We start from the raw sequence: 25,777 nt of genomic DNA, 5'->3' as shown, positions 1-25,777 counted from the left end.
GCAAAGGAAGTAAAAGACTTAATCCTACCCTGTTGAAGAATATGGTGGTTCATCACTGTTGATTCCTATCATTTTTTGTTCTGCTCAAGTTAAGGCAGTGGAAAGTGCCCAGGATGTAACCCAGACATCAGATTTAATCCAGAAGAGTTTATGTCCTTGAGATCAGTCCAACTTCCTGTTAAATGGGAGCCTTTTAAAGGCCTTTCTCTGTGCATGCCTTCTCCTTACCTTGTATGCTTGCAGAAGGGAGTATTTTTCATTACTATAATGAGAGTTTACTAATCCCATGGGATACGTGTGAAACAGATTCTTCTCCATGGCTTTAGTTAGCTTGAGCCATGCCAACAGAGCTATAATAAGGTTCTGGGATCTGAGGTTGATTTCTCAGAGATGGATTGGCTGCTCTGTATCCTTGCAGTGTTCTTGTGTTAGCTAGATTCCCAGGTACTGGAGGAGTGGACACAATTGGACAAGATGGGGTGAGTCCCAGTGGTAACAGTAGAAATGTTCTGCACAGAGCACTGGTTGAACAGGTACCATATTCATGACCATGTCAGTTAGACTTTTCTGTTGGAGCTGAGCCAGCAAAGAATTTAGACCTAGTCATAACATTAAGTATAAATGAATATGTCTCTTGGAACCAAGGTTCTTATCATTGAATTGAGGAAAATATTTTCCTCTGTGTCTGTCTTGGTTTGAGACAAGTTTAGGAGGAAACATCATTAAATGAACATCTCCCTGTAAGAAGGCAGGTTTCAGCACTCCCTGCCCCAGTGATATGAAAGGAATTTCTTGGAGGAAAGTGAAAAAAACTATTTATTTAACTAGCAGAGTGCTGGCAGGGCACAGGAGAAAAAAATGAGTCATGTGAGATAATAAACCTCCTCACTGCAGAGAAAGCTGGTGGTTTTAGAGTCCTGTCTGTAGCTGGCTCAGCCCCTCCCAAGGTCTGAGGCTGGGATGTGGTGTCCCCACAGCCTCCCTGCCAGTCCGTGGGGTCCGATGATCTGTGTTGGGGTTTTAGTTTAGTCCTAGTTTTTTTCCTGTTAAAGGAACTTTTTCCCATACGCATGTTGCTAGGGGACAAATGGCTGTACTTAAGAAAGACAAAAAGAGCTGCCCATTGGGGGTGGGGTGGGCCTGGCTACTCCTTTGTTTCACCTGGGTGTGGGGTCAGTTCGCTCTCGGCGTTTGGAGAGAGAAGCTGCAGAGAAAGGAGCTGCTGGTTCTTTTTCTTCGGCCACTTTTCTTTCTGCTGGAAACAACGCTGGGATCCCAAAGCTGTTTTTCCCTGCCCTGCTGGAGGCCGGGCTGTGGCCGCCCTGCCCCGCTGCTGCTTTGAGCCTTCACTACACTGTAGCCCTGCTCGCCCTGTATGCCCGACCTCCGGGGGGTTCCCCGTTTGGATACATCTCGTCTGTCCTCTGGGATCTGTGCTCGTCCCTGCCGCTCCAGCCTGCTGTTCCAGCCCGCCGCTCCAGTCTGCCGTTCCCGAGAGTCCAGCCGGACACCGGGATCAGCTGCCCAGGGCTTTGTGAAGCCTTTGTCCCATCCCTTCCCGGGATCCCAGACCACCAGTGCCGTGTGCTCCCCGAGCTCGCTCCAGAGCGCCCCCTGCAGCCGCGGGGGAACCATCGCACCTGCCCTGCTCACCGGGAGCCGCCAGCGCCTCTGCCGGCTGCAAGTAGAACTGCACCCGAGGGGAAAGGGCCTGACAGCCGAGAAGGCTGGCACTGGGTTTGTGTTTGCTGTTACTGCCATAGTTATTGTTGTTTTGTTTGACTGGTTATATATATAATAGTAAAGAACTGTTATTCCTATTTTTCCCCACATCTTTGCCTAAAAGCCCTTGACTTCAAAATTATAATGACTCGGAGGGAAAGGGGTTACATCTGCCATTCCAAGGGAGGCTTCTGCCTTCCTTAGCAGACACCTGTCTTTCAAACCAAGACAATCTGGTTCTCTGATCACAGCTAGGCTGAACAATTCCAGAAGAAGAAGTTACAAGAGGATTTTGATATGCCGGTTTGCAATCCTGGGAAAACTTTTTGCCTCAGCCAACAACCTAGCTAAAAGCAGGAATTGTAACCCTCTCCTGCTGCAAGGAGAGAGAACGTGGGGCAGTATGTGTGAGTCCTTGAACACAAACCACACTGAAGAATTTGCCTGGCTTCCCCCTCACCACCCCTTTCTTCAGACCCAGCTTAAAGCTGCAGGACCCATTTCTGGACATAAAGCAGACAATAGGGGAATACAGTATTATCATAAAATCACCCCAAGACAGTGTCTAAGTCTGCTGCGTTTTCTGTTTGTCTGGCCAAACTGCTTTGCATGCACCATTTGTGTTGACTGCGTGGACAATCATCTGAGTTTACAGGAAAGTTAAGCACCCTATTGTAGATAGCAGGAGAGTTCATGTTTCCTATAGAAATTACATTTAGATTCTCTTAACTCCAGCCTGCATGAGGTCTCAGTAAGGATGGATAGTTTAGCGATAAGAAGTTGACAATTAATAGCTTTTAATTAAAAAGTTAGTGTTTTGTATGATGTAAATTGGTCATTGGGTATAGGTGCATTCAGTGGGTTGGGTCTGAGCTGGAGGCTGAAAATAGATGCCTAAGGCTAAGAACCTGTTCCACCAAGCACTGAGCATTGACAGAGGTGGTACATTCCCAGTTCATTTACATTCAGTGAGATTTTACTTTGGGGTTGGAAGAGGAAGAGAAGACTTGAGATATAGCTGGTAGTGACTTCATCACCACCTCAAGCAGCGGCGCCCATACTGGTGCACTGTCTCTTTTGTGCTGAATTTCTTGTTGATTCCGGAGGTGAACCTGTCACTTTATGGGACCATTCAGAGACAGCACAGCCCTGGTTAAGAGCAAAATTACCTTGCTCTTGCTAGCAAGACTTGATCACGTATTTTGATGTGATATGATTTGATGGATACTGTTGCAGGCCCAGAACTGCCTCACAAAACTGTACAAACTGGATAAGATGCAATTCCGGCAGACCATGAGAGATTATGTGAACAAGGATTCTCTCAATAACGTGGTGGATTTCCTGCATGCTTTACTGGGATTCTGCATGGAGCCAGTCACTGACAGTAAGTATACCTGGCATCAGAAACTGTCACTTGAGTATTCTTAAACGCTTCCATCAGAAAGAAGCCACACCCTTTGTCCTTTAAAAATTACAAAATATTATTTGCTATTCTCAGAATATATAAATTGTATCCTTAGCCGTTGGTGGTCAAGGGAGTTGGACCACTTTGGATCTGGCCACCCAGTGACCTTCTCTTGAGATCTTGTAGCACAAGGTGCACCTGAAATTGAAGGCCTCCCTTTGATTCATCCTACCTCTTCTCCATGGCTCTTCACAGAAGAGATTTTCATTAAATGATACCTCAGGCAGGAAGTTTTCTGCTTCCTGACATGACAAGGCACCAGGTGGAATGGCCTGTTTAATACACAGTTTCTTCTGAATGGAGATATAATTGAGCTTTAAAACCCTCTGTGGTACCTCAGATGAGGCAGTAAGCAGCAAGAATGGCTTGAATGAACGAGAATATGGACACATAGATGCATATGCCTGCAGTTACAAATGTGTGTCCATGTGTATACATATGGGCGTTTGAGGATTTTTTTTGAGTTAGGAAAATTATGTTCTAATATGTGCTATATTAGAACAATCAGACATTTCTGCTTGATCACTGCATGAAACAACAGTTAAGAGTTACTGTTTACAGAGTAGGTCTAGCTCCTCTGAAACACTAGGGGAGTCTGACTATTAGTTAGCCTTCGATGCCAGGAATTTCAGAGAAAGCATCAAAGAATAGTAAATAGCCAGCTTTCATGAAGAAGATGCCCATAGGAGGTTTCCCTTAAGTATTCACCAGTTATTGACTGGCTCATTCTTTGAAGCATGGCAGCTCATGCAGCTCTTGAAAGTCTTTTCCCTCATCTCAGGAACTGGGATGTTTTGTGGTAATTCATATAAATCTGTAATTATTTTTTGAGTCTTTCTGAAATCTTGGTGTCCTTGTGCACCTTCCAAGAAAAGCATTCCCATAGTTCAGAAGATTTTCATTTCATATGTGTTGTTAGTTTGCTGCTTAATCAAACATCTCTTATCCCTTAGAATGGTAACTAGAAAAGCTATAGTTATTGTTCAAATTTTAAGACTTACTCTGCATTTCTCTAGACAGATGTAGATAAAACTAGAGTTTTCCTGATATTTTCAATCCTTTTTCATAATACAATTATTTCTGGGAAGCTTTGATATTCATAATTTATTTTACCCTTTGCTTCTGCTTTAATTTTGTGGGGTGGGATTGTGAGAACTAAGCATAGGATATTAGGTGGGGATATGTCCTTGTCTGTTCCCAACAAGATGGCTTGCTTATACTTGAATTTTACAGATAAGGCTGGATTTGGGAATAACTTCACCACAGTGGACACCAAATCTACAGCCCAGAGTGTAGAAGGTATTATTGTGAGTGCCATGTTCAAGTCATTGATCACTCGCTGTGCATCCACTACACATGAGCTCCACAGCCCAGAAAACCTGGTAAGCACTTGATACCATGTTAACAAAGTTACTTTTTCACTTGAGTACCACCAGTGAGACTTTACAGTGAATAATTTGTTCAGTTTAGCCAAATCCTTTGAGTGTAGCAAGTGGTGCAGTCACAATTGAAAAATCATGTAAATGTGATGCCTTTTTGCATGCCTGGCTTGGAACCTGGGGACTTAGACAGAACAAAAGTTGTGCAGTCTGAATGGAAATTTCTTCTCTGTTCAAGCAGCTTCTGTGTTGTTCCAACTGGATAAGTAGCATGGTCTGGAGGGATTAATGAACAAGAAGAGCAAGGGCATTCTGGTTTGTATCAGCAATAATGTGGCCAGCAGGTCCAGGGCAGTGACTGTCTCCCTGTACCTGGGCACTGGTAAAGCTGCATCTCAGAATCTGGGGTCTGTTCTGGGCCACTCACTAAAGAAGGACACTGAGGTGCTGCAGCATGTCCACAGAAGGGAAATGGAGCTGGGAAAGGCTCTGGAACACAAGTCTTAGGAGGAGCAGCTGAGGGAACTGGAGTTGCTTAGCTTGGAGAAAAGGAGGCTCAGGGGCTTCTTGTTCTCTACAGCTTTCTGACAGGAGGTTGTAGCAAGGTGGGGGTCAGTCTCTTGTCTGAGGTAAAAGTGACAGAACAAAAGGAAATGGCCTCAAGATGCACCAGAGGAGGTTTACAATAGATATTAGGAAAAAATTCTCTGCTGAAAGGGGAGGTCAGGTATTGGAACAGGCTGCTCAGGGAAGTGGTGAAATTGCTATCCCTGAAGGGATTTAAAAGATATGTGAATGTACAGCCCTGGACATGTTTTTTGGTGGACTTGACAGTGCTGGGTTAATGGTTGGATTCAAGGATCTTAGTGGTCTTTTCCAACCTCAATTATTCTATGATTCTAAGACCATAGCTACCATGGATCAACTTTCAGCAAAGTCGAAGGCAGTTCACTTGGTTAACGACATGGTCCACTGGTGCCAGACTATGTGAATTACTGAAGAGAAATTTGGTAGATCTTCCCAAGGTTTAGACATTCAATTTACTGAGTATGTGGAGGAAAGGAAGGTGTTGCTTTTTGCTACATGCTCTCTTTTTGTATATGTATATTTGCTTGTGGTTTTTGTATATGCTCACTTCCCAGAGCAGTCAGTAGACTGGATGACATGAGCTCTCTTCTTCCAAATTGGTGCACTCTAGCAGCTAGTCTAAGGCCACCTCCTTTATTATCAAAAGTTTGGATTTTTCATGGAAGCAAACAAGAAACATTCTTGTATTCCATCATTACAGCAGAGCTGTAGAGACCCTTAAGTCCAGCTAAAGGGGCAGTAGTGCTCTGTGAGGGGAAGGAAAACCACAGTAACAGCTTAAACCAGCAGACTAGTCTATCTATGTCCAAGTCCTCTAGTTCTTATGGATATTCCTCCTTTGGAATGTTTCTCATAAGAGATCAGGTGGTGTGATGCAGAAAAACATGCCCCATTATTGGACCTAGATTAGGAGCACCAGGTGTAAATTTTTCTTATAAATTGTGTATCTTTCTAGACTATTTTAGTTAGTGTGTAAGGTGAAACTTATCCTTAAGGATAGCACTGTTAATTGTGCCTGTATGGAAAATACAGTACGTAGAGCATGCATGCAGATTTGTTGTTGTCTTGTCATTCTTTAAAGTCAGTCTTGTGGTCAATATCTTACTAAAAAAATAAAAGCCTTAATCAGGATACAGGTGCAATTATAAGCTTGTTAGGGGTTTTTTGTTTTGTTTTCCTTTGTTCCTTGCTGGGAATTTTCAGAATAATCCAAGGTCTTTCAGGAAAGCTCACAGATCAAAAATCAAGTCCTATAAAACTGTTCCCTCCATCCCCTTGCCCTCACACATAGAGGTGATTTGCACATCCCAGATGTGTATGAATGTTCAGAACTAAAAAAGGCCTTGAGTGTAGGAGGTAGGTTGGGGAATGAGTGAGTCATTCCTCTCTCCTCATATGATGTAAAGCTTTAAATTAATGAAAAAAAAATCCCAAGACACCCACTGATTCTATAAAAAACATGCAATTGTTTGCACGCTACATCCCCTCACATACATCTTAGATATTTCATGCCTTTTAAGTTCGTGGTCTAGATGAATGGTATAAAACCAACTTTAAGTCATCTTTGCCGCTCCCTCATCTTGCAGGTCTTTTAGCCTCTGATACCTCCCCATCTGCTGTATCCCATTGCAGATCACATTCCATAATAATGCTCCTCCTTGTCTCCTTCTTCTGAGTGCACTAAATGAGTTTCCATCTGTTGGGGTTTCAGGAGTTCTCCTTCTGTTTTCTTTTTCTCTTAAAGAATTTTCCCCATACATGTTGCCAGGGGGACAAATTACTGGGTGCTTAAGAAAAACAAAAGACCTGGCCACAGGGGGAGACGTGCATCTTGCTACTCTCTTTCACCTGGGCTTGTGGGCTGTTAGTTCCTGGCATTTGGACAGAGAGAGAGGCTGGAAGGAATTCATCAGCACTGGAGACTTCTGCTTTTTCGGCTGCCTTCCTTCCTTCTACCAGAGAAATCCCGAGATTCCCAAGCCTGCCTTCCCTGCCCCACGGGGAGCTGGGCTTCGGCCACCCTGCCCCTGCCATTGCTTTGAGCCTTCGCTACTCTGTAGCCGTGCTCGCCCTGCCTGTCCAGACCTCCGGGGGTTCCCACTGCAGCTCTGGAGTTCAATACATCTCCTCTGCCACCCGGGATTTGTGCTCATCACTGCTGTTCCAGCCTGCTGTTCCCGAAGGTCCGGCCGGACACCGGGTTCAGCTGCCCAGGGGGTTTGTGAAGCCTTTGTTCCATCCCTTCCCGGGATCCCAGACCACCAGTGCCATGTGCTCCCCAAGCTCGCTCCGGAGCGCCCCCTGCAGCCGCGGGGGAACCATCGCACCTGCCCTGCTCACAGGGAGCCGCCAGTGCCCCTGCCGGCTGTCACTGGAACTGCACCCGAGGGGAAAGGGCCTGACAGCCGAGAAGGCTGGCACTGGGTTTGTGGTTCTGTTTTCTGTTACTGCCATAGTTATTGCTGTTTGTTTGCCTTGTTATACACATATATGTGTATATATATATATATATATATATATATATATATATATATATAAAATAGTACAGAACTGTTATTCCTGTTCCTCATATATTTGCCTGAAAGCCCTTTAATTTCAAAATTATAATAACTCGGAGGGAAGGGGGTTGCATTTTTTATCACTTCAAGGGAGGCTCCTGTTGGGGTTCCTCCCCCCCTGGTGTGGGGTCCGGGGGGAGGGGACCCTGGAGTAGAGGCATGGCCTAGAGGGTTTCCCTGCTCCCTGGTCAATTCCGTTCCCCATTGGTTGTTTTGTGTTCCCCTGGGTGGGGAGGACCCTGGTGGTCCCGTGACTGCGGAGTTCTTCGGCAGGACCTCGGCCATGTGGCTGGAGAATAAAGATCTCTAAAACATCTATCAAGAATCGCTCCCTATTTCTTTCCACGGGCCTCGTTGTCTAATGCATGTTGCAGGAGACCCCACTGCAACAGGCTCCTGCCTTCCTTGGCAGACACCTGTCTTTCAAACCAAGACACCAGCCAAAACCCACAAACCATATACCTGAAGAGTAGACCACACAACAGCCAGAGGAGAAGTAATGGCCTGGTGAAGTACCTCAGAAAGTATTTATTCTCACTGCATTTTTAGAAACTTCAGACTGAATTTCTGTTCTTTTTCATGGTGCCTTGCTATTCAGGGCTTGTACTGTGATATCCGACAGCTGGTCCAATTTATCAAGGAGGCTCATGGGAATGTATTTCGGAGAGTGGCACTCAGTGCTCTCTTGGACAGTGCTGAAAAGTTAATACCAGGAAAAAAGACAGAGGAAACAGAGCAAGACCCAAAACCTTCTGGGAGCAAAAGGTAGGTATGAGGAGGGAGAAGGTAAATGACTGACTTGCATATGAATCTATGATTATCTGTGCTGAACACAAATGTAGGAAATCCAAGGGCTTCTTTTATCTTTATAGCATGTCAATTCTTGATGTACAAGCTTTTGCTGTGGCAGTAGCCTCCTTTAAAATTTAGTGAGCTGAGACTGCAATACATTTGCAGAGAAAAACATTGGCAGTCTCATAAAAGAGGCATAAGAGAACAGTGCAATGGAAACACTGGGATAAGGAAAGGTTAAGAGAACTAAGAAGCATAGTGTTACTCCCAAAACACTCTGTGGATGTATTTTTTAATATGCATCACATCATTTGGGATGTATACCTGTTTTTCTGACAGGTAAACCCTGGTATGCAAAACGAGTCCAAGAAGAGATCTAATGCTGACATGTTTCTTTATCAATAAGGAATTTCCTCTGGTGCTTTGAGGAATTTGTCTTATTAAAATGTTGGGAAGAAGGATTAAGCAAGTTGAAAAAGTCCTGAAAACCTTGGCTTTGCTGCTAAGAGCTGATACTTTTTTTGAGAATAATATGTATATAGAGACAGAAAGTTGCTAAGGAGAGGGTACATCTCTAAAACTGCTGTGCAGGTTTCCATATCCAGTTTTATGCGATGACCATGAGATGGGCCATCCATTTCCTTTGGCTGATGATTTATCTTGTCTGTATAGATCTGAGGTGGGAAGTGTCATCATTGACAAAGGCCAGTCCTCAGCTGCCCCTGACGAATGCCGGAGTTATGTCTCAAGCCGCCCAATGCAAACTCCAGAACAGTAAGTAATATTGAATTGTTCAACATGTTAGTGCCAGCAGCTTCCTTCTGGGGTTAGTACCAATGCACAGGACAGCAAAGACTTACCTGTTTGGATTGTACGACAAACTGTTGAGTGTCTACACAGGAGCTACTGCAAACAACCAGGTAATGCCTGTTTTCAGTGCTGCCAACTGGACCCATCCTGGTTTTGATAGGGAAACAGCAGAGATTTTCAAATGACAGTGCACTAGATTTGTCAGTATCGCATACCATACTACCAGAGCAGTGAATAGCATGTTAATTCCTCAGAGATTTAACCACAACTGTTCTCCAAGCTTTATTTGTACTCCCGGGGGATGATCCTATTAATTTTCAACTTCCAAGTTGTTGCTAAGGGTGATTAATGCTTCAGTGAAAGCCAGCCCATTCCTGAATTGCATTGGGCACATAGTCTCCAAAGATTGCTGTAATTTCCTATTCAGTACAGGGAATCAGCCTGCTGTTGGCATTGTACAACTGAAATCTCTTATGTCCAAAGAATTCTGCCATTTACTGTTGAATTAAACTTAAACAATACTCTTAAGAATTTTAGAAGATTCTACAAATGGCCATGGGTCCCTAAGTAATTTTTGGCAAGTTATTTAACTTCTCTGAATACGTGTCTGTCTTGTTAAAGAGCTTTGAGATGCACTGCATGAAGACATTGTTTGCACAAGGGCCCAGAGCTCCACATCACATACTCTCCTGCCTTAATTGAGCCTGCAAAGTCTCACTGTTGCTGAGACAGCTAGGACAGCACAAAACCTTTTACTGCTCTGCAGGATTGCAGCAAGTTGTTCCTCTCTGAGCCCTGCCATAACCAAGGGAGAATATAATAAAAAATGCTGTCCCAATTCCATTACTTAATGAGCAGGTTCACAAATGGCTGTCATGATGTCCTAAAGCTTTCTGGTACAAATACTTGTAGAAAGTACTAATGTGGTCTTATAAATATGGTTCATTTTGACATAAAGCTTGTTTACTTTCATGTGTAGAAACTAAAAATTGGAATGACCTGTTCAGTGGATGTTACGAATGGAGAGGAGGGCTTAAACAAGTTCTGCCTTTGACTCAGATTTCTGGTAGTAAATCTTTTTAGGGGTAGCCTGCACCTCAGACTGCTCTCACTTTTCAGGTTCTTAATAATGGCTCATTAGGTCTATTACAGAATGAATTATTTATTTAATAGACACAAATTTAACAAACATAAGACTTTAACAGATTACTTACTACACAGGATAAACAAAAGAAACACTACCAGTAGATAAACAATTCAGTACACTATAATAATAATGTGCCTATATTACAGCTAGCAAAGAAATAGTATAGATTAGGATTCAGTGCATCTTACCATCCAATTTCTTAGGGGGCATAAATAAAAAACCTTTTGCTCTCTGTTTCCAGAAAGGTAACCATGAAGATGCATCCAAACTTCAGGGAGGAGCAATACACGTTTCCAGGAAGTGTGTATGAAACTTCTGCCTCCGTGAAAATTTGTGTAGCTTTTATAGCTTTAAAGAAAAGTGTCTCTCAGTCAATGATTCCTGGCTTATCTCTCTACATCTCGCTCTCAAGGCGAGGGATGTTCACAGTCAGCTGGGGAGGTCTCATCTCTTTGGTGCCAGAGATAACTCCCTTTCAGGCATCTGTCCGGCCTGGGTTATCTCACCCATATGCAGTAGCTGATAGACAGAGAAGATAAGCTTTCTGTGGTAGAGGGGCAGGGGGGCAAGGTCGTGCCAGAGTGGACAAACTTCTACAGGTAGAAAAGATGGTTATTTTGTGTCTTTAACAATATTGAGTATGTTGTCAACCTTGACTCTGTCCCAGTAAGAAGAGTATGTTTGGAATTCAAAATGAAACAACCTCAAGTAATAGAGAGCTTAGGAGCAGGCTGCAGAAAGGAGGTCTTGTTTCCCTGAACATTTGAATTTCACTGAAATGCAGCTCATGCTTTGCATATATTCTATTCCAGTGATGAGCAAATCCAAGGGGCCAATCTGGGACGTAAGGACTTCTGGCGAAAGATGTTTAAGTCACAAAGTGCAGCAAGTGATACCAGTAGTCAATCTGAGCAGGACACATCTGAGTGCACAACTGCTCACTCTGGAACCACCACAGACAGGCGCTCCCGCTCTCGCTCCCGACGAATCTCCCTTCGAAAAAAACTCAAACTTCCCATAGGTAAATGTATGTCTCTTTCTATTCCATATACATATTGCATGCGCAGGGAAGGACAGCTAGATATATCTGGCTTAAGAAATATTGCAGCACAGTTCCTTATTGTTCATCTGTTCTCCCCAAAGAAGCTGTGATTTGCTGCTGTCTCCACTTTACAGCTGTGGAACTGAGGTAAAGGGAAATGTAAGAAATTTGCCAAAGATATCAGGGGATATTTTTGTCAAAATAGATTATTGAAACTTTCCTCCCAAAGTAGCAGGCTAGTACTGTAATCTCACAGGCACTGTTACTGCCTGTACAAGAGAAATAGTCCAAATTAACATTTGTTAAACAGAGAATATATCCGTTCCAATTCCCAAGACCTGGCCTTGCATGGTAGTTAACACACATAACAAGAAAACGTTACCTTTGCTTTTCTCCCATTTCCCCAAGCCTTAGTATGGCCACTATGGAGAAATATACTGCAATTGCTAAGAAAGAGATTCTTCTAGAAAGAATTTTTAAATTTGTCCTGAGCAACTTATTCTGTAACAGGGAATTGGCTGAAGCGCTCCTCCCTCTCTGGTCTGGCTGATGGAGTGGAAGATCTCCTAGATATCAGCTCTGTTGACCGTCTCTCTTTCATCAGGCAGAGCTCCAAGGTAAATGTGTCAGGCTGGATTACAGAGAGCTTGAAAAGGCAGGATCTGGATGGTTTTAGCTGCACATGGAAATATTTTCTTCAATATGGACTTTGCAGCTAAGGAGACTGTCACAGAAATCTCCAGAGCAGAGCCATGGGAATTTGACACTGGTCTTTTTTACCTCATGGTGAAGACTAGGTTAAACTTACACTGTACTGTCAGTCTGCTCTGGTGCACTGAGAGGAAAGTGCAGGTTCTGTCAACACACTTAAGCTTAATTGTTGTTCACACTTCTTCTTCCTTCTTTGTCCTTTCACAGCTTCTCAAGAAAGATCAATCCTTTAAGCAGAAAGCTTAAAAGATGAAGTGCTTCAGCGTATGTAAATCAGTGCAGACCCACTTGTGTTACTATGTTGACTCTTACAGCCCTTCTGTAGATGTTTATGTCTAACCAGTGAGACCAAGACCTCATGCTATGGCACAGACTGACCAGCCCCTCTGTCCCTGCACAGGTGAAGTTTACCAGTGCAGTGAAGCTGTCTGAAGGAGGGGGGCCGGGAGGAGGCCTGGAAAACGGGCGAGATGAAGAGGAGAATTTCTTCAAGCGTCTTGGTAAATGGCGCACCTGCCGAAGACACCCATCCAAGCTTCATCACACAGAAGAAAAAGATGGTTAGAAATCAGGGTTCTCGTCTCCTTTTTTCTTTCTTTTTATCATTTTTAAAATATCTTTCTTTCTGTATTTTACCCCTTTCCCTTTTTTCCTGCTTTCTTCATGGATTTTGTCTCCATTGTAGCCTTCTCCAATTTTTTAGTCTTTGTAAATGTTTTCTTTCACTTCCTTCATTCTTTTATTTTGATTTAGAAAAAAGCTGTGGTAAATTTTTTTCTAAAAAAATCAGACTATCCAAATAAATTATAAAATACAATATTTGGGCTTTTAAAATCAAATTACATCTGGTCAATACACTTGAAAAATTAATGCTTGCTTCAAAGCACTTATTCAGTTCAAAATTAGGGTGTAAATCTTACGTTGTGTAATACAACAATGGGTGTTCCATCCATTTTATTGTTTAGTTTTGTTTTTTCAATTTATAACTATTTGACAGTTTTAGCAAAGATCAGCACAGAAATGGAAAACCCTGCACAAACCTTGTTATAATTATCTCTTTTCTTCTGTGTTTGCATGTCTAGTCTCTGCATACCATTCATTAGGGATGCTGTCCCTTTTTCTTAGCACACAACATAATAATAAAAACACTCCTTTTGTTTCCACAGAAGTGTATTTAATTGCTATGTATTTTCAAAGTCAGCAATGTCTGAAAAATGCCTTTATGAATAATACAAAATCATGGTATAATCTGTTTTAAAATATCATGCAGTCATTGACATGCTCATGTCCTCCGCTCAAAGCACATCCTTCTTGTCAGGGAGACAACCTTGTATCTTGAAGTTCTGTTACATTTTTTTTTAAGACAACACAACCAGATTCCCAAAAACACACAAAAAGGAGTAAATTTTCTTTTTTAGCATGATTTCTGTAGCTTTACAATATGCTACATTTTCTGGCATTATATTTGGTTTTCTTCTGACATTACACTTCGTCATTGCATTGTGTGTATTTTGCCATCACTTGTCCCAGGCCTGCAGTGTAATGCATGTAAGGCATTTCTCAGGCACGTGATACTTGCAAAATATGAGCATATCTTGTTACTGTAAACTGGTCATTATCTGCCACTGGTGAATGGTGGTGCTTTTCAGTTAGCTCCTAGATGAAAAGTATTGTTCCTTTGGGAGAGTTCAGCTACCTTGTTGAAGTCTGGTAGCATTCTCCAGCAATGGAAGGAATTAGTTTCTTCATCCACTGCTTTGTGCTGAAGTAGGTATGAAATACTTTCACCATATTTCCTCCCAGCTCTCACTGGTTAAAAACGACTGAGGGGCAGTGAAATCTTTACAGACTGCCACAGCTCTTTCTGCAGTGCACCTGTGAGATGAACTTCATATTTTGTTGTAGGAAATTATTCTTTTTATCTTCCTAATACAGGGGTAATAAAAGTTTATAAGGCCAAGTGTGACAGTTAAGGAAGTTATATCACTGTATCTACAAGGATCTCTGGTATGCAATGAAAGCCACGTAGCTTTAGCAAAACTATTAGAATAGTTGTACCTGCCCCGTGTATGTCTGTGCTTGCATGTGCACAGTGATATCAACATGAGGCCCATTCATGGTGGGACAGTTTATAACTCAGTAGAACAGCAACAGTACACCGAGCCTTCAAATTTCCAGTGCTTCTCTGTCTTCCATACAGATGATAAGGTTGTCTGTGCTTAACAAGAAAAGAATAAAAGCCTTTTAATGGTGGATGGGCATACTGTTAAATCCCTCAAGGTCTGGTCCTAAAGCATTAAATTGGAACTTCTCACTGCCTTCTCATTTTTGTCATTTATGGTGCTGTGCTATTACTTTACTCCTGCTTTTTCCAGGTGGTGTTTCTTCTTGTGTTTTTGGGTTTTTTAACAGTAGACCAAATTAAGGAGAAAATGAATAAAGAAGAAATAAATTACATTAAAAAATTATAAAATGTAGAGTAATTTGTGACATCATTTATGAACTAATCTTCATTGTGATTTTTCATCTAGAACATTTTTATCTATACTAAGAGCAAAGCCAATAGAAATATATACATTTACTGTGCATTTACATGAGATCCATAATGTTCCTTTGAGCACTTACTGAAGACACTGTGGTGACCACAGAAGTAGTCAGGACGTTCAAGTCACAGCAGCTCAAACTTGCTTTGAGGAATGAGCCCATAATCTCAGAGGGAGCAACTGTGGAGCAGGAGCTTGGGCATCTTCCTGCGTTAGGACATGGTCTTTGCTCTTTGGATGAGAACTTCTGAAGGCCTGAGTCACATAAATTAGGTCAGGGAGGGCTGCCCTGATCACAGCAAGGCTACTCCAGGATGGGCATAGCAAGGGGCAGTCACCAGCTGCTTTTAAAGGATTGTCTTGTAAAGCTTCAACAAAATGCAAGGTTTGCCACTGAGCTCAGATGGACAAAAGCTCTGCTAGCTCTTTATAGTGCGGGTAGGGACATGCGTTAGGCAAGTTTCTGTTCTTTATCTCATACAGGCACAGCCTTAACAGGGCCCTGAACAGGAAACATTTGTACCTCAAATGAGTTAGTGTTACGACAGTCATAGCAGGAAAGCTCAGATAAGATATAAAGGCTATAAGGAAACAGAAGGACTTGGAAGGATGTTTGTGATTGCTCGCACATGTAAGTGTTCTACCTGTTTTTTCTACTTTGTTTGATCCATTTCAATGGAATATTTTCCCAACATAGGGATATTTTGTTTGCTGGTAGCTAGATACAGCTTCACTGGAGAGAAAAAAGCCAAGGAATTTGTAAAGTCTCTTGAAATTTGATATACCTCTGTCTTCAAGGGAAAATTGAAGATCTACATTGTCATTTTCTGTTGTGACTTTTTGGGGCACATAAGTGGTTTCCAAATAATTCTAGGGAGTGCATGCTGAAAATAACTTTTGACTTTCAGCCATTCTTCTTTCCTGAAGAAGTCAAGAACTCCTGTAGAGTTGATGTTTTTAATCTTGTCTTTCAAATAATCCATGTTTAAAGCCAGTTTTGAATTCTCCACTCAGTGTTCTCCAGTGCTTTATCCTGCAGTATTCTGTAAACTGTCGTACTTTCATATGTAAACAGGGAGAGTATTATGGCCAAAGCCAAAAAGCCCAGAAGCTGACTATCCCTTTTTTTGACCAGCCACTTTGGCCTTGAAACTGCTTTCCTTATTTCTAATCTGTGTCTTTCTACCATTCTCTCATCTCTGGGTAACAACTGCATAATGATCATCTGCATTAGAAGTGCTAATTGGGATTAGTTGATTTATGATGTGAACTCTATACATAGAGTTTAAAATTGTCCCTGAAGTGGGATGCCAGCTTCATTTTTGAACAGAACTATTAGAGATTTTTCCATCCCAAAGAGTACAAGACACTTCAAGGGAGAGTGGCTGGAATGATGATACCTAGGATTTGAGGCCAGTCCATCTTTCCTCTTTACTCTTGTGGTAATTGCAGATGTGTGCCTGAAAAAAGGACAGTGCTTGATTTCCACATAGACTACACATTCACTACTGATTTTTCTGTCCTAGTAGATGATTTATTACATAATTGATCCATGAGGAATAAGGGTTATGCATGCTTCACTTTAAAGAAAACTTAAAGGCAATAGAGGAGTAAGGTAGGAGATTGTTAAGGAAAAAAAGACTGTAAAGAAGATGATCTCTGTTAAAGAGGTGGGGAGGAAGGACAACATCCTAGTTCACCTGTGTTGGAGGAGGTCCTGGGCTTCCACACTGAGTATGAGGGAAATGGTATGAGGGAAATGGGCAGACCAATACCAGAATCTGACTTGCTGTATATCTGTTTCATGAAAGTCACGGATATTGTAAAAATGCACCTATCTTCAAGATAACACGAGGAAAGAAAGGGATTTACACTGAGATTGTACTCATCAAGGTTTTTGTTCCCCATTTTTTACTGGTGAGAGACTGTGTTCCCTTCTCCCTACCCCTCCCTGCATCCCCTCTGTACTCTCTACCTCTTTAGGATGCCATAGCTTTGATGATCACTTGACCTCCAACCAAGAAGGAGGAAAATCCAAGAATGTTGTCAACCTGGGAGCAATCCGCCAAGGCATGAAGCGCTTTCAGTTTCTGCTGAACTGCTGTGAACCAGGCACTATCCCCGATGCCTCCATTTTGGCAGCAGCTCTAGATCTTGTAAGTCATTATTGGTCTGTTGTTACCTGCTGAGACCATGCGCATACATGGTGGTCCACCGTCATTCACTAATGCTCTTCGTGTCCCACAGAAAGAATGCAAAGCATCACAGCAATGCCAGCTGGTGGTGCTGGTATTAGCTGGAGCTTTAGCATCTCCTTTGTTATAATGTAGCTCTCCATAACTATATTTTTGCCAGTGCAAAGCTTGTATTGTTAACTTCATACTTTGCTCACAGGCACTCTGTTTCTGCTCCTAGTGTCAATATACAGAATAAGGATTGAAGATTGGATAACTACTCGGAGAGGCACAGGAATTCCACTCACAAGTTCTGACAGAGTTAAAATTACAATTAGGCAACACTGAACTATTAAAAATTAACATCTTAGAGTGTGCATGCTTTTAAATGTAGGTTTTGCTTATTTGCCAATGCAAATCAAAGTGACACAATTGAATCCCTTCTTCTTGATATTTTGTATCTCCTTCCTTCTTATCCTTGCAGCTGTGTTTTTTAACAATCTTTTCTAAAGCTGTGGCCCTCAGCCTGTGATTCATATCCCAGTGGGGTCTGTGAGGTCTTTATGTGACAACCAAGGAGTATGACAAATGCAACTATGAAAAACCAGCCAAATAGTAGCAATTTCTTTGCATGCTGCTTTTCTACTTCCTTCTGTAACTGTTTGGCTGTGTGCAAGCTGAAAAAAGATTAAAAGCCACTCCCTCAGAGCATCCACATGCTCTCTATCCCTTTTCTTCCCACTTTGCACCACACACCCATGTGTCTGTTGTGCTATTTGTGCTCAAATTCCATTTTTTCTCAATGCTGGTGATCTCAGGCTCATGGACTCTCACTTCCTGCTAGCACTGGGCCCTGACCTTTGCTGCATTGCCTGTTCTATGGCTATAGGGATGTTATGCTCTGCACACCACTCCTTTGTATCTTCATCTTAACCTTGCATACCTGGTCGGCAGATTCAAGCACGTCTGCATTAGTGTTGTCCTGGAATTGTTGTCAGTTCCCACATAGCTCTATGGTTTGGCGTAGTCCTCATCCATCTTCCAACAGACACATTTTATTCACTATTTCCTATGCTTCCTGCCAGAGCTTGTTGTTGCTCTGGCTGAAAGCTGTGGATGCAGTAGCTGATACAAGTAGTCTATCTCATGGTTTCACAGTCAGAGGTGGCTCTTACAAGTCAGGGTTGCAGTGAGCTCAGAAGGTGGCTTGTAACCTGCTGTGTGTGCGGCACCCAACTTCAGTCTTCAAGACTTCCAGGCTGCCATCCCGTTGCAAATTCTAAACTAATAGGGTTAGTAAGGTGTAAGGTGCATGGGCAGGAAAGAGCTCATTCCTAGCAGGTTTGTCACCAGGATCCTTCTGAAGATGCACCACTCTGTGTTCTAATAAATCAGATAATAAAACAGGGATTTGGCAATTATGTTCCTATTGCCTGTAAATGCCTTACTTAATTTTTAAATTTCCCAAATGCCTAAGTTACAGACCAGCTTACTCTGTGCCCAAGCATGAAGTCAGCTGGAAACTACCAGTCAGAGTGAACTGTTTGAAGATGTCTGTCTTCCCAAGCTGACTTTTACAAACTAAAGTGTAACTGTCTCTCCATTCCACTGAATGATGCAGACGATTTCAGTATTAGAATTTCTAAAAGGTCTACACCTAAAGATGAAGGAAGCCTTGCCCTAGTTATGGACTTGGAAGATTCCAAGTACCTGTTTAGCTGGCATTTTGTCTGCAAAGTATTGGAGATATATAGAAGTTAGGCAGTCCCATGCAGTGTCTATTTTAAAAGATGACAGCCTGTCATCTCACTGTACTGATTAATGGCGACGAAAAATTCCCACAATAAATGTCAGTAGAGTACACCCAAAAGGAAGCATTATGGCTTTTTTTAACTTCTGTTTCCAGGCTTTTGAAGTAATAGTTTGACTCAGGCCTGATGCAAATGAAAAGCTTCTTAAGTAATTTTATCCAGCCTAGTTGCTAAGGCAGCCTTTTAAAAATGAAAGGCAAACAGCTCCAGTTTCAGTTCTTCAATAGTCTTTATGATTATGCTTTTTCATGCAGATTTGCAAAATTCTATTCTTACAACTTTGAAATCTTTGATCAGCCTGGATGTTTGTACCCGTTTGCCACAATGATTTAAAGAAATTAGACCAGTGAAACAAATGCTGCATCCTTATGGAGCTAATAATTGTTTGTATATTAAAATAAGTGCTGCCTTAGGTTTAGCAGCTAGGCAGTTAACATATTTTCCTAGAAGCAGCATCCATCCTTGACTAAATTTTTAAAACTACAATCAAAATATACTGTGCAAATATGCAGTGATAATTGATATATTGCAGCCAGTTTCATCTTTATGTCCCCAGCTTAAATCCATACTTTGCAATAATAAAGTTGATTTACTTTGGGATATTTCAGTCTATGCTTAAGTTCATGCTGAGAGTTTTAATAAACTGCTGTCTATGATTGTGTAATGATGTTACCTAAAGTACCTCATTAGACTAATGTAAATAACTCAGATACCAGCTTTTCTTTGACCAATATAACAGTGTGTGACACCTGTCAGCATTACATTTCTCCAATAAGATGTGTGAGCTCATTTGTTTTAACGTGTAAATCTTTTATCCTTGTTTAAATGCAATAGTTGTACTGTTTTCTGGTAGGATTGTGTTTGAGATGACCTGCTAAGTATTGGGGCAGCAGAAGGAAGGTCTAAACTGCAAGAATACTTTTCAATATCCTGACTCCCGGTCACCCTAGGTCTTTTGTCACAGAGGCTCTGTTGTTTCCATGTCCCTGTTTCTATGGCAGAAATATTTTTCTGTAGAAGTACTTATGATAGGGAAGAAAATCAGAGATTGCTACAAACAGGTCCCCTGAGTAAAAGACTGGGAACAGAAACAAAGAACTGTGTCACGGATTGTACTTGACATCAGATATAATCAGAGAGGTCTGAACTAATTGAAACAGGCAATTTTCCAATACACTAGTTTATAATTCACTCGCAACCTCTCTTTGTATACCTGCTAAGACAACTTTCATGTCAGACTTAATTTTGCTTAGACAAAGCAGAGCTATCCAGTCAGCATCTTTTGACAGTACTCAAATTTACTTTGGCATCTCTTAAAAGTATATTGATAATTTGTACCTTTCTTTTCTGTCTCAGAGACCAGAGGAAATGAATTTTAGATCAAAGTGGCATGTGGACTTAAAGAAAGGACTCAAGGAAAATTACCACCTGTTGATTAGCATTGTAAAAGTCATTGTTCTTGAAAACAAAACTGGACATAAATTCTCTGTAGTCATAAAATTCTGCAGAATCATGTTTACATTAACAATAATGTGATGTTGTGAAATTCCAAATCCATTCTGTATTTGGTTCCTTCCACTCAGGTAATTTCCTGTTTGGAACAAATGGGGTAATCTTTTGAAAAAAAATCAATGGAATTACTTGAATTGTTAACCAGTTTGTGAATTCATGTCAATTTATACAGTACAAGAACAATTTTCAAGGAGCAAAACAATATAGTAGGTCTAATGTTAAAACTGGACTTGTGAACACTTGCATAGGCACAGACAGACTTGTGAGAGTATTGCTGCTGTGTCCGGTTTTGACAGTGACCATGATAACTTGTGTTCTTTTCAGCTACACGTCACCTGCCTGATTCATTTCTCTCCATTTGTGATGTGTTTCTCTGTTGTTTGAGTCCATCTCTGTCCATTCTGTCACATCTTCATCTTTCTCTTGCTGCTGCTGCTTCAGGTTTCTCAGAGCCTCAGGTAAGTAATCACAGGGAGCTTGTGTACTATGATGTTCAGAAAGTCCTTCATTGCAGGTGGTCTTTTTCAGTGATTTTTAAATAATACAGTGATTTTTAATTAATCCTGCTCATCCTCATTGCCCCCCATCCTACATATCCTCCTTTAACTGTGGTAGTTGCATGCTTTCATAATGTTTACAACATGTGGTTTTACAGGATTCCAGTATGCTAAGAAATTTTGACTTTAAGATTGGTGAACTAAACCAGTAGTAGAGTAAGGCTGGGACTTAACCATGGAGACATATGTGAAGACATAAAGGTTTTACTTTGTGAGAATAAAAGAATAAAATCTTCACCTACTCTGTGTTCCATATTGCATGTGATCAATAAGTAGTTTGTAATGTTTTTCCAGGTGCTAGATATTAGTTTTGTTTCTGATTCTTAGCGAGTGTCTTCCCTCAGATTTCTGCCTTCCTCATCAGAACATCACAGCAGCTTAAATCTTCCTATTCAAGAGAATTGCTAATAGATCACTTTTTTCCCCCTATTTTTGTACAAATGTGAGCAAAAGCTGCAAATGGATGTTGTGTCAATAATTTCTTAAATCAAAGTTTAGGAGCACTGGTCCAAAATTTCTTGCTTTCAATTTTTGATTAAAACACTGTTGGGCTGTATTTAATAATGTTCAACAGACCATCTTACAGGGTCTTAGGGCCTGTTTATTATTTATAGATCACATTTGACAAGTCCTTCTTTATATGTAGATGCTGATCTGCTTAAATAATTTCATTAAAGCTGTTAGCATCTAAAAGTGTGTAATACATGTTTGTGCTCTGTGAAATCCCTGTTAGTGAACCTTTTAAAGCCAGCCGGTAAACTGTAGGCATTGTTGTGTTCTTAGTTTTACAAACTGCTGGCCGCAGGAGTTTTGGTTGTGAAAATTTCAGGAAGAAAGGGGAAAATTAAATGAAAATTAGGAAAACTATTTGCTTTTTAGTCACTTTCCATGTCTGTGAGGATGTTATTTTGGCAGTTGTAGACTGCTGGGGAAAAAGCTACACCTGAACCTACCCTTTAGGAAACAAAATTACTGTGTCCATTTTCGAACATTTTCAAAAGTTTCAAGAGCATTCTTTATTGGTCTAACATGTATGCTTCTGGGTGATTTAATACAAATTATTGTATAATTTATATATGTATAATTTCTCCCATTAAAATTATTCTTCCAAGCCAGGAATGGGAGGATTTTCCTCTGGAAACTAGTCAGTCCTTTCAAAACTCAGCTGCCAGTTATTTCAGTAATAAATGGTCTGACGCTTTTTAAAGCCATTGAAATTCAGCCATTGAAATTTTGTTGACTTATGCCAGAGTAATACCTTTCTGTATCCACAGATATTTATTATAACCACAAAACAGCGCTTTTCCTAGTTTTAACAAACCACCATTAATGCTTTCACCCCCAAGTTTCACAAGCAGGACCTAAAGTGACAAATGCTGACATTTGCTCCTGCAATATTTGCAGCCTTAGTAGCAAAGGTGAAACTAAAACTTGACATGTTTATACCGTAACAGTGTTAGATGCATGCTTCTGCTTTTGCAGTTAGATGGTTTCTGAAGGAGAACATTACAGAGGGGAATAATGTTCTTTTTAAGTTTATATTGTGTTTCTTTCTGCCCCTCTAGTGTTTGGACTAAGCAAGACTGTTCAGTCTTTATGAGCTTGGTTTTAGTAGCTCAAGAGGTGAGACTTACACAGAGAGACTCTGGTGTCAGCTTTTTATGAAGAGATTGGTCATACTGTGTGACTTCTTGGCAAGTTTGCAAAGCAGTTTTTTAGAGTGCAGAATACTCTAATGTTCAGGGAGTTTTTCCAAAGCATTTTTGCTTTTAAGGTGATTTTTTGCAAACTTTTCAGGAAGCTCCTGTAGTGGCGCGAGCAGCCCTGTTCCTTGAGTGTGCACGCTTTGTTCACCGCTGTAATCGTGGCAACTGGCCTGAGTGGATGAAGGGCCACCATGTGAACATTACCAAGAAAGGCCTGTCCCGTGGCCGTTCTCCTATTGTGGGCAACAAAAGGAACCAGAAGCTGCAGTGGAATGCAGCTAAGCTCTTCTACCAGTGGGGAGATGTAAGTGTTTCTATTCTACTTACATTAAAAAACATGGCAAAATGTAAAGGTAATTGCATCCTATACAGAATTTCAGTTCTTGTAAGATGGGGACTCAGAAGCCTCCCTTCAAACTTGCACTTCACAGCCTGCCAGGATCACCCCTTCTCCTAAAAAGTGTTGCGCTTTGAAGCTGGCTAAGCGCCAAGCACCCACAAAAAAACCATCTACTTATTTTCCTCTGCTATAACTGAGCAGAGGAGGAGGAATTGAGAACTTCATTTTTCATGAGTTAAGGATTATTGAAAAAAACCCACTTTATGGAAAAACAGGTTCAAAACTTAAACAGTATAAAGAAGATTTATTATTACCAGAATTAAAAGTAAAAAGGGTAATGAGAACCAAAGCAAATCTTCAGAACACTTTTTTTTCCCCGGTCCCTCCCTCTTTCCACCAACCATGCAAGGAAACAAAACACGGGGTTTTGGTCAGTATTTCACTTCTTAAAAATCTTTCTTTAGTATTCTTAAGGAGAAGAGTTTCTTCTGCTGTGCCGTGGGATCCTTCCCATGGGACATAGTTCTCTGCAAACTTTTCTAGCATGATTTTAACTTCCACAAGCAGCAGTCCCACCCGAACCTGCTGCAGCGTGAGTCCCTTCCACGGGCCAAGCAATTTTCCCACAGTTGCCTAGCATGGGTCATTTTAGATCATGGGGTTTAGTCTTTTAAGGATGAGCTGTTCTAGTTTGGAAATGAAGGCTCTCTTCCTCTATCTATAAAAGCAAGGATCATCTCTCTCTGTTCAAGTTCCTCACTAGATTACAGCTTTTCAGTATCCACGTTCTCCAGCGTGAGCACTCTTTTTCACGGGCTGCACGTGGATCCCTGCACCCCCCATGCACCTCATGAATTATAGGGAAACTGTTGTATTATAGTCCTCACCACAGCTTGCAGGAGAATCTCAGCTCCAGTGCCTGGAGCACCTGCTCCCTCTCTTTTTTTTTCACAGGCCTCAATGCTCCCATGTTGGTTTTCCTCATGTGTTCTCCCTTTTCCTTTTTCTCTGGCTTGGAAGAAAGTTGTTGTCTGTAAATTGCAGTTGAGAGGTTAATCTCATCCACGCTCTGCATCCGGGAATTGCTCACCATGTCTCTCACTGCTGGCCACGTGGTCCCTGCCAGCCCCGGCTGCATGGTCCTCTCCAGTACTGCACGGGCGGCTCTGGCCTCAGGAGGGCTCCAGCTGCACGGTCCGGCCTTGGAAGGGCCCCGGCCGTGTGGGCGCCAGCGGCGGCCACTGGGATAGGCCCCAGCAGCAACCTCACCACCCCTCGGGAGTAGAAAGAGGACTTCCCGCAGTTTTTCCTCTCTTAAATCTGTCATGACAGAGGCGTTACCAACTTCTCTAATTGGGCTAGTAACCTGCCCATTGTCAGAGCCTTCAGCGATTGGCTCTGTGCTGGACATGGAAGTTTTGAGCAGCTTTTCTCCCGCCCCCAGCAAAAACCGGGCTATGTTAAACCAGCGCACTTTGTTAGGACGTGTTCTCTCAAGGATGTGTTTGGTCCATTCTCCTTTTTCCAGCACTTGTCATGTGTGAATGGCTAAGGAAGCATGGAAATGCGATGTGTGATACTACTTTCTATTTTTCTTGCTTCCAAATATACTTAGTCTAGGGCTCCTTGAACTAGGTGTGGTGCTGTATACTTGGTAATGGGTTTCTCTTTTGCATACTTATTCAATTCCTCTTTGAACCCTTACAGACTATTAGCACTTATTGTTCTTTGGCAAGGAATTCTACAGAGCTACTATGAGTCATGCAAAGAATTGTTTCTTTTTATTTGGAGCTTGAATACTTCAAGTTTTATTTGATTGTGATCTCTTACCATACAGGAACGAGGCAATTGCCTTATCTGGCCTTCTCAACACCCCTTGCAATTTCCTTGTAAACCCCCTATGATGTAATTGCTGAACGTCTGACACATACACAGGTCATTTCTCACAACTCAAATTAGTGGGAGAAGTTCCTTTGATCAGTTACAGATATCTTTCTGGAAATGAGCTTTGTGGTTCTCACCTCTTCTAAAAACCAGTGATTTTTAGAATGAGCATCATGAGTCCCATCATCTCCACTCTTCCCCCTGGAAAACAGAAAACATAAAATCCAATGCTTATGGGAATTTTAAAATCACGTGTTCCGCATTTCTGACCTGTATTCTTGTAGGTTAAATGAACACATGCTTCTCAGCAGAGCACATTGTAGGGAACCTCAAAATAAAGCTGACCATATCAATATATTCCCACCACAGAACGGGCCGGGGAAGAATCCAACTTGGGTCTGAGAACCAAAGCTTAGTATCTTCATAGATCTCCTCCTTCCATTTCTAAAGCTAACTCAGAAAATGCTACCTGGTCATCCTACTCTCTGTAAGGTCTCAAACACAGGAGATAATAACAGCACGAATACCAAAGTTCCTTCAAAAAGCAAATAGGGTGAAGGTATTTGCTTCTATATTGCATGAAATCACTGCCTTAGCCTGACTCCTTTGAGATCTTGCTTTAAGTGGAGAGCATAGGATTACACAGGCATTGAATTTTTGCATGCTTTCAGACAGCCAGGACTATCCATCTCTGTCAGGACTATCCATCTCTGTTGGTAGATGCTATGCTTCTAGACATTCCTTTTTCTCAGATTCTAAAAAATGAAAACAAGCAAGACGGTAACTGTTAGAAGCCCCTCAGCTATAATTTTTAGTAACTGATATACTTGACCTGGAAAAAGTCCAGGGAGGTTTTCTTTTCATAATGTCTGATTCAAGGTCATAAGAAAGGAGCCAGGGAAATCTGATCAAAGGCAACTTAGCATAATTGCCTTCCCCTTAACTTTAATAGCATCATAAGACTTACCTGGATGCATTCTCCATTCTAAGACTAGTGTGTGTTTGCTGCTGCTTAGGAACATTTTAGAAGGGAAAA

At 41.6% G+C, this 25,777-nt stretch overlaps 1 protein-coding gene across 19 annotated transcripts in view; it reads left to right on the top strand.

Moving 5' to 3' along the window:
• LOC121661329 (protein unc-80 homolog) overlaps positions 1-25,777 on the top strand; it is a 146,427-nt gene that overhangs the window by 45,410 nt on the left and 75,240 nt on the right. For 13 of the 19 annotated variants that reach the window (XM_042021374.1, XM_042021382.1, XM_042021370.1 and 10 more), the window contains 9 exons: positions 2,959-3,106; positions 4,421-4,569; positions 8,311-8,477; positions 9,177-9,278; positions 11,274-11,488; positions 12,014-12,120; positions 12,615-12,774; positions 16,741-16,913; positions 22,609-22,821. In XM_042021374.1, the coding sequence (XP_041877308.1) occupies positions 2,959-3,106; positions 4,421-4,569; positions 8,311-8,477; positions 9,177-9,278; positions 11,274-11,488; positions 12,014-12,120; positions 12,615-12,774; positions 16,741-16,913; positions 22,609-22,821 (1,434 nt within the window). The remainder of the gene's footprint in view (positions 1-2,958; positions 3,107-4,420; positions 4,570-8,310; positions 8,478-9,176; positions 9,279-11,273; positions 11,489-12,013; positions 12,121-12,614; positions 12,775-16,740; positions 16,914-22,608; positions 22,822-25,777) is intronic. The other 6 variants (XM_042021373.1, XM_042021379.1, XM_042021380.1 and 3 more) reach the window with 3 other exon arrangements.

Source organism: Corvus kubaryi, unplaced genomic scaffold (assembly GCF_017639235.1).
Source record: "Corvus kubaryi isolate FWS band 111438036 unplaced genomic scaffold, C.kubaryi_AGA036_p1.0 37142, whole genome shotgun sequence".
In the NCBI taxonomy this organism is placed as follows: domain Eukaryota; kingdom Metazoa; phylum Chordata; class Aves; order Passeriformes; family Corvidae; genus Corvus; species Corvus kubaryi.
Note: the sequence above shows the minus strand (reverse complement) of the source record. Positions and strands in the feature narration are given on the sequence as shown.